This window comes from Panthera pardus, unplaced genomic scaffold (genome assembly GCF_024362965.1).
Source record: "Panthera pardus isolate Hobbes unplaced genomic scaffold, ASM2436296v1 HiC_scaffold_3, whole genome shotgun sequence".
NCBI classification, from domain to species: domain Eukaryota; kingdom Metazoa; phylum Chordata; class Mammalia; order Carnivora; family Felidae; genus Panthera; species Panthera pardus.
This window is the reverse complement of record NW_026526876.1, coordinates 37,236,240-37,244,711: the sequence shown is the minus strand read 5'-3', so window position 1 is coordinate 37,244,711 and position 8,472 is coordinate 37,236,240. Positions and strand designations below refer to the sequence as shown.

General features: G+C 48.3%; 1 protein-coding gene across 3 annotated transcripts in view; it reads left to right on the top strand.

Moving 5' to 3' along the window:
* The first annotated feature begins 4,454 nt into the window (after positions 1-4,454).
* SKAP1 (src kinase associated phosphoprotein 1) overlaps positions 4,455-8,472 on the top strand; it is a 277,807-nt gene continuing 273,789 nt past the window's right edge. The window contains exon 1 of one of the 3 annotated variants that reach the window (XM_053892330.1): positions 4,455-4,841. In XM_053892330.1, coding sequence (XP_053748305.1) covers positions 4,796-4,841 — 46 coding nt within the window. In that variant the 5' untranslated portion in view covers positions 4,455-4,795. The remainder of the gene's footprint in view (positions 4,842-8,472) is intronic. The other 2 variants (XM_053892329.1, XM_053892328.1) reach the window with 2 other exon arrangements.

The following is an 8,472-nucleotide window of genomic DNA, read 5'->3' as shown; positions in this document are numbered from 1 at the left end:
AAATTCAAAAAAATTGCTATCCCTCTGCTGTTTACCTTCAATCTCCTTAATCACCCCCAAAGAAATGGTTACTCCTTCTGTATAATTTCCCAAAGTTATCATGTCTGCGAACCCCACCTGCCTCCCATGCAGACTAACCCCGTAGATTGCCTGCACATCTCACTCAGAGAGTACACAGCCTCATCTGGCTACAGCTGACACATTCTCTGTGCCCCCCTCCACTTCGGATTCCCAAGAGAGCCAATCAAAGACAGAGAATGTCAGAGTCAGCAACCTCTTTGGTCTTTAGGGTTTCTGCTGGGCTCAGCAGTGCCCACGGGGGATGTCTAATATGGTCTAAGGGATAGGCCAAGAAGACACCAAAAAAAAAGGGGGGGGACTGGGGAATAGGGCAAAAAAATAATAAGAGGGGGTAGTGATAGAAAGATAAGATAAAGAACAAAGAAAGAACTGTTACTATTTAGATGGAGGGAGCCCAACAACCATGGCTTCCCAGACAAGTGTGTCTGTGATCCCTGGCTGTAATTATTCATCTCAGGAGTTCAGTCTACAAGAGCTTTGGGTCAGTGCTAAAGAACCAGGATTCTAATGCCAGCGCAGCCCCTAGTGAGCTGAGTGGCCATGGGCAGAGCGCTGGGTCTGTTCCTCATCTTGAATTTGATCACTTGAAGATCCTTTTGAGTTTTAATAGTCCCGTATTCTGTTCTGAGCCTGCACATCATTGAGAACCTGCTTTGAGAATGTTCCCTGATATGACATGAGAATCTGCTTATTTTATCGTATGTGTGGGTGCAGAGAATCTAGGAGTGTGAACTGGCAAGGGAGACCATCAAAGTGCTTTTGGGTGAGTGTGGGCGTATGTCCTTCCTAAGTCGCGAGGTTAGCTAATTACTAAGAGCATGGCTTCTGGCAAGTGGTAGACACCTTGCATTTTAAGGCCGCTGAAGTGATGAGCCCAAGTGAACACCTCGTGTCCGGCTCCTCTACCTTAGGGGTGGCAGGAGGCTGGGTGTCCGGGGCCTTGCAAAGCACGTGGTGAGACTGCTTCTTGGCACTGGGCAGGATGCATCATCTCTCCTTCCACAGCCCTTAATGAAGTGTGCAGCTCTTGTCCTCATTAGGCCCCAGCATCGTCAATAAAAGAGTCAATAAACCCGGTTGATGGGGTTGGGACCGAGGGGCTGAGATGCGGCAGCCGTGCATCCACAGGGCAGACGTCAGCTCGGCCGTGTGTCGTGACCCAGCATCCAGGGATCAATAACCAGCTCAGAATAAAGTCCAAAAGCCTGCCCTCCCCAGCCTCCTCTCCAGACCCATTTCAGCCAGGGTGGCGCGATGCCAGCCGGCTCCTGCTTTGCTTGTCGTTGTTCCCACCCCATGCCATTCTGGGTGCCAGATGCTTTTGTTTCTTCCCGATTGAGTCCCCTGGACACCCCATGGATGCATATTTAGTGAGTGCCCACCTGGCATGAGAACATGTAGACGGCATCTCCGAGCAGCCCAGAGGCTGGCATGGGCCCTGTTTTGTGTGTCTTCTGTCTGCTGACAGTGTGTGAGGGGCCCCAGTGGACCAGGAGGTATATTCTCTGCATGTTGTGCGGCTGGACTCCATTCCTGGCTGCTATGCATCTCTTTAGATAGCCTTATCTTATCTAATTACAAGGAATTTCAGATTAATTTCGTGGCCTCTGCTCCAAAGGACCTCTTATCTGTTGGGGCCTTGTATTTTGACCTTGTCATTCTTTTGTTGTTTGCCTTTAAGGGGCAGGCAGCTTCGAAGGGGATGCTAAGATCTTGCTGGAATTGGGGCTGGGGGAGGGGAAGAAGAGGGAGGCCGACAGATCTGGGGTTTGTGTATTCTGCTCCATCCCCCTGCCTGTGTGAGGAGACAGCTGGCTGCTTACTTCCAGGACAGCCACATGGTACCCAGCCACACAGAACAGGCCCCGGGCAGGGACTCGCCGGCTGCCAACCTCTCCAGATCCCTTTGATATTTCCGACAGAGCAGTAAAGGACTCTTGACTATCACGTTTTGCCTTGCCTCTCTCCACCTTCTCAAAGACTCCTCGGTGTGGTTTCCATGGCTACCCCCAATCAGATCTGGCTTCTTGCGAAATTGGATTTCAAAGAAGGACAAGGCTTCAAAGGAATTTGTCCATTTAACAGAATGTCATTAGGAGTGAGGCTGACTGCTGAACCAGGGTCCTCAGATGATTAAGGAGGGGCCGCGCTCATGTGTGGAGGCAGGTTTCTGTCTGCAATGAGGAACCTTGATGCAACATGACAATGCCGTATTGCAATCTGCCAGTCACCCACCGCACCCTACTCAACTCTGCACCTCCCTCTCCCCATGTCTCTCTAAGACCCAGAATGGATGTAGAATACCTATGCCTCGAGTTTCTGCTGCTTCCTTTGGTAGAAGTAAGCCAGGCAGTGAAGGCCTGGGAGGTCGTAAGATTACCTGGGTTCATTGCTCTTCCTCAAATGACTCATTAGCTTGTAGCCTATATTAGCATTTACAAATATCCTTGAAGAAGTGGGAAAGGTTGTCAGATTTCCTCCCACTGCCGAGAGGGAAAGCAAGGCAAAGTGCTGGGGTTACATACAGGAGGGACTTTGTTTTCCCTTGCCTTTTTTTTTTTTTTTAGAACGGTTTCAGATTTAGAGAAAAATTATGGTGATACCACTGAGAGTTCCCATATATCCTCCCTTGCCTTTTAACACGTCATAAGTACTCAAAAATGATTCCAGAGCAGCTACAATTTTATAGAAGGAGCAGTATGATAAAAATGCCTGAACAGGGACCTGGTATTTGCTCCAGAGCCTGGAGGAGGCGGCCTGCTTGTGGTTAACTTTTCCAGAGCGAGAAGGAAGAGCAGCGGGAGCTAGAGTCCCCAGAGACTTGCCAGCCCGTGTCCCCCCAACCCCAGTCCAGTTTGCTGCAACTTGTGGGTGGGTCATGTGATCCCCAAACCATTCCTCTTCAGATTGCCGGATGTGGACGCGTAAAGATGGCTGGAATCCACTGCACTCCTTAAAGGATCTAGCCCCCAACCTTGGGAAACTATGCCAGGCAGTGCTACCCCACATCCTTCTGGACAGTTTCTCCTTGTGGCTCCCGTCCCCCTATTCACAATTCTGTCATTATGTCCCCTGAGGCTGTCAAAACCACTTCACCCATCTTCCCCGTGTCCTCTCCCTTACTGCTCCCAATCCTCCCCACACGTTCTGTAGGCAGAGTCTTGAGACTAGAGACTTCATGTTTTAGAAAGAAGGAAAACGGTAGAGGTAAAGTGAGATGTGTAAGATCATACACTACACAGGTAGGTTGCTCACCAGCTCAGAATTTGTCAATGTCTCCCAAGTGCACACTCAGCTGAGTTCAAAATCCTCATTCTGACTTTCAAGTCCCTTCACAATAAAACTTCAAGTTTTCTCGACAACCACAATTTCCCTACACTGTCTGGTAAAAGGGGTATTAGCTGTTCCTCAAACAAAAGGTTTTTCCGTCTTTGTTTACTCTGGTCTTTCCACCTGGAAAGCCCTCCTGCCCCTTCAAAGTCAGGTATGTTCAGACCCCATCTCGAATGCCACATGCACCATTAAACACACATGCACCCACACTTCCCTCTTTTTTCTTTTTTTTTTTCTATATTAGTCTTCCTCCTTTTACCGCTCATGGCACTTTCTACCTTCATGGCACTGGGTTTATCGTACTTTATTTTTTTAATATATAATTTATCGTCAAGTTAACTAACATACAGTGTATACAGTGTGCTCTTGGTTTGGGGGGTATTGTGCTTTAAAACCCCCACAAAACTATTCTGCGATCGCTGAGACTCACAAAAGTTCAAAGAGATGATAGAGTGATCCTGTCTACCCCTTACCCTGTTTCCCTCAATGGTAACATCTTGCAATATTACAGAACCGTGTCACAACCAGGACACTGACCCCCACTGTACTTCGGATGAGGGGAGGAGAACACGTTTTCTGTGGTCTTTCACTCCCCCCCCCCCTTCCTTAGAGGGAAAAGGCTTGGTTCCCCTCTCCCTCACCCTTCTCTCCAGATTACCCCTCCCCTTCCTCGCATCCTTTTAGCCTCAGGGAAGAAGGGACACGGGCTCCCTGTATCCGCTGCAGCCCTGCCTCTGCTTCTCCTAAATGTTGGTGGCTTTGCATTATTTATTGGGACCTACGGCCATTCCCTTTAGACATCCGGTTTGCCTGAGATAGTGAACGTTCTGCCCTGGTTTCCTGGGCGTGGAAGTGCGAGCTGGATGGGGAATTGCTTGCTGCTGCTGGGCTGGGAGGGGACGGCTCTCCTGGGATTCTGCCTCTCCGCGCCCCGTTTCGGGCACCACCGTGGCTTTTAAGCCTGTGCCTTGAGGTCAACTGTCCAGGGCTGAGGATAGAAAGTCTCCCAGGAGACCAGGTTCCTTTGGGTTGAATCTTTTGGGCTGGTGGGGCTTTGCCTGTGCGGCGGCCCCCCGGCCCCCGGGTCTTCCACCTGAGGGCGCCCCGGGGAGTGGCGCGTGCACCCACGCACAGGTGTCCGCCCCCCCCCCCCCCCGCCCCCACCGCCCGGGGCGCGCCCCCCGCCCGCCGCGCGCGCCACTTCCTGAGCGCGCCCCGGGCCCGCGGCCCCGCCCTGCGGCCAGGCCGGGAGGCGGCGGCGGAGACAGAGGTACAGGTGCCTCCGCCCGGCGACCGCCGCCCGCCAGCCCGTCCGCCTTGGCACCAGGCCTTCACGGCCCCTCTCCCGCCTCACACTCCGGCCTCCTCACCGCCCGGCCAAATGCAGGCCGTCGCCCTCCCCGAGGAGATCCGTTGGCTCATGGAAGGTAACGCCCTGGCCCAGCCCCAGGCCCCCTCCCGCCGTTCCCCCACCCCTCCCCCGGGGAGTCCCTCTGGTGCGGAGCTGGAGGCCCCCACCCGGGACGTCAGAGGCTTCCAAGGCCGGCCTCTCTTTGCAGCTCCATCACCCTCCACCTTCTAGAGCCTCAAGGCTTCTAGAACCCTCAACTCTGCAGAGCCACATTTTCATTCTGCCCGCGCAGGGTCCCATTCGCCCCGCTCAGTTCCACATTTTCTTTTTCTTCGAGGCGTCTCCACTCCTCCACGTAACCTCCCAGGCTTCCGAACCACCTTCCAGCCAGGTCCTCAGGGGCGCTCCTCACGTTCCCGGTCTCCTGGGGACAGCCCCCCACCACCGCGCCTGTGGGGCTTTGCCTTCTTCCTCCCTCCCCAGCCCCGAAGTCCCTCACCCTCCTGCTCAGAGCTCCCCGAGGCTCTCAGGGGGGTGCGAGGGGCTCGTGGGATGCTGTCGGCCAAGGCCTGGGGGTTAATGGGAGTTTTGCTGGCGCCCAAAGCCCGTGCCTCCCTCTGCCAGCCTGCAGACTTCTGGGGCGGGGTGGGGGGCGGGGGGGAGGTCTTGCTGCCCACCCAGGGCAGGCTGACACGCAGTATTACATTTCTAACTTTTCTAGAAATGCCCCATCCTAGGGTGTGTACCTTCAAACTATCGTTCCTAAGCAGTCCTTTTAAGAGTTAAGGTCATACTCAGCAACACTCGACACATCCTTCTTAACACTCGAAATATCACCTGCTCCATTCACACTTTTTCTCGTGCAAGAAACTTGCTTCCCTGTAACTGACCTTCCTGGAAGGACAGAGGCCTGGAATCTGTGCTTGCATAAGGGCCCCAGGAGGAAACTACTCGGAATTAAGCCTTTTGGCATCCGAGTGACATTTTTGACACATATTTAACAGATGGCCTGCTTTGGGCAGGTCAGACTTTTGGCAAGGAGTATTTTTTTTTTTTTCCAGTTTCTCTCAATTTAATTGGTTTTATATCTCCATTACCTTGTTATCTTGGTATAAATGCCTCCTAATCAAATATTTGGCAGTCCTTTTGGTCTCTGTTTGTAGCACTGTTTCCATTCTGGATTGCTTCCATGTAAAAGCTGTCAACTAGGTATTTCTTTTAAGGTGAAGCTTCCAAAATCCACTTTACTTATGACCTGAGTAAATCTAAACTTTCAGAGTAAAAAAGTATTTATAGGCTAAAATAGCATCATCTGGGTGTCTGAGAAGAAACAATCCAGCCTTTCCCTCTGTTGTTGGTTGAATATTCGATGTTAAGTATAAAGAGAGGCTGTGAGTGTGGTTCCTGGGAGACAAGGAACTGTGGCGAAAAGTTTAATTCTGCCCTTGCATTAAAAAATATAAAGTGATTCTTTTTATTGGTATCTGTCATTTGATGAGAGAAAACCTATTTTACGAGCTCATTAAACTATACTTCCGTTCTGTGTGCAGCCTTAGTAGAAAATTCCTTTTTATTTTCAGAGGCTTGCAGTGAAATCCACTCCTTCAACATTTTTGATGTGCAGTTCTTTATTGTTCAAAACTGACACTTTGGTAAACAACTCATTTCTGCACCTGCCACCTTCCTTTAGCTTAGATTATTTTCTTGTTAGCTGACTGTTTTTAATTGAAGTCTTCAGATCTCCTTCTAAAGCAGAACCTTTGTTTGCTGACAAGTAGAGCAGGGTATGAATGGAGATTAATTGCGTGTCACATACTTCTGTATCAAACTTGCTGTGTCTTAACAATGTCTGTTGGTGCTTGCGTCTTTAGAATATACAGAGGAGTCTGAGATTAAATTTTAAGGAGCTTCGTTGGTTAATGTATTTCTTGAAGGCCTTTTTTTTTAAGTTTGCAATTGGAATCTGAATCTGAACTAGAGGGGGAAAAAAGATAAAAGTGGGATTCCAACCAACCAATAATTCTATTGAAAAATGTTTGAAGGGGTGCCTGGGTGGCGCAGTCGGTTAAGCGTCCGACTTCAGCCAGGTCACGATCTCGCGGTCTGTGAGTTCGAGCCCCACGTCAGGCTATGGGCTGATGGCTCGGAGCCTGGAGCCTGTTTCCGATTCTGTGTCTCCCTCTCTCTCTGCCCCTCCCCCGTTCATGCTCTGTCTCTCTCTGTCCCAAAAATAAATGAAAAACGTTGAAAAAAAAAAATTAAAAAAAAAAAAAAAAAAAAGAAAAATGTTTGAAGACTATGTTTTTGAAAGGTTCATGTAATCCTAGCAACATATTGGTTATAGATTTTCTTTTAATTTTTTATTTTATTTTATTTTATTTTTTCGATTTTGTTTTTTATGGAATACAGTCTCTGGTGTAGGCCAGTAGAATTATTCATTGTACTACAAATAATTTGTGGATATTAGAAACCCATAATGGCTATCAATTTATCGTCTGTTACTGTGTACTTGTCTCTCCCCTTCTCTGGCCCCTCCCACACACACTTTTTAAGGTTAACTGTTGACAATTAGAAAATATGTAGGTCCTGATCTCTATATTGTCACTCAGTGGAGAGAGTCACAGGGTGAGAGGGCTGCCACTTTAGTGCTGCCACATGGCTGTGGTGGTGGGGTTTCCACAATGAATTACTACTTTCATAAACCAAGGCATAAGCATTTGCACGGTGATTTAATGCTGGCCATCACAGCCATAACTTAAGCATTTATTTATTTATAACTACACGAGCATAAATGACAGGGGCATTTTTTGACATAATGTGTGTGCTTTTAAAAATAAAATATGCAAAGCATTATGAAAGGTTTATGCCAAAATTTTGCATAAGGAAGAAGGGAACAGAAATGTTGAAGGTCTACAATTAATTTTGTTTAAGGATAAAATTTTAAACATTTGGAAATGTTTCATTTGACCCAAAAACTCAACTTCTGGGAATCTGTATTACTGAAATTAAAGGACAGGAGGTATGCGTACAAAGATCCATCTCGAATGTCCATGAGTTGGGAAAGGTGGGGCGATGGTATGAATGAATTATCCATCTTATGGAATATTTTGCAGCCATTAAAAAGAATGTACTGTATCTGTATATATTGGCTTGGAAAATGTCCATAGGTTTAAGACTAAAAGCAAGGTGCACAATAACATATATGATCTGTTTTTGTTTGAGAACAAAAAGGTGAACCATGCCCTCCCTCCCATATATTATGTATTATTTTGTAAGCCTAGGAAGAAGTAAGAATATACACCTAGCTGTTAGCATTGGTTTCTTTGGGAGGGGAATAAGAAGGTGGGGGAGACAGAGATCATTACTTTTATTTCATACACCTTCATGTTGTTGGAATTGTGACAATGACCATGTATTAACTTTTGTTAATCAGATAAACAATCAGTAGCGTTCTTTCATTTTTTTTTAACATTTATTTATTTTTGAGACAGAGACAGACAGAGCATGAACGGGGGAGGGTCAGAGAGAGAGGGAGACACAGAATCCGAAGCAGGCTCCAGGCTCCGAGCTGTCAGCACAGAGCCCGACTCGGGGCTCAAACTCATGAACCGTGACATGACCTGAGCCAAAGGTGGAAGCTCAACCGACTGAGCCACCCAGGCTCCCCAGTAGTGTTCTTTAAAAGAAAAAGGGACAAACAAAAGACA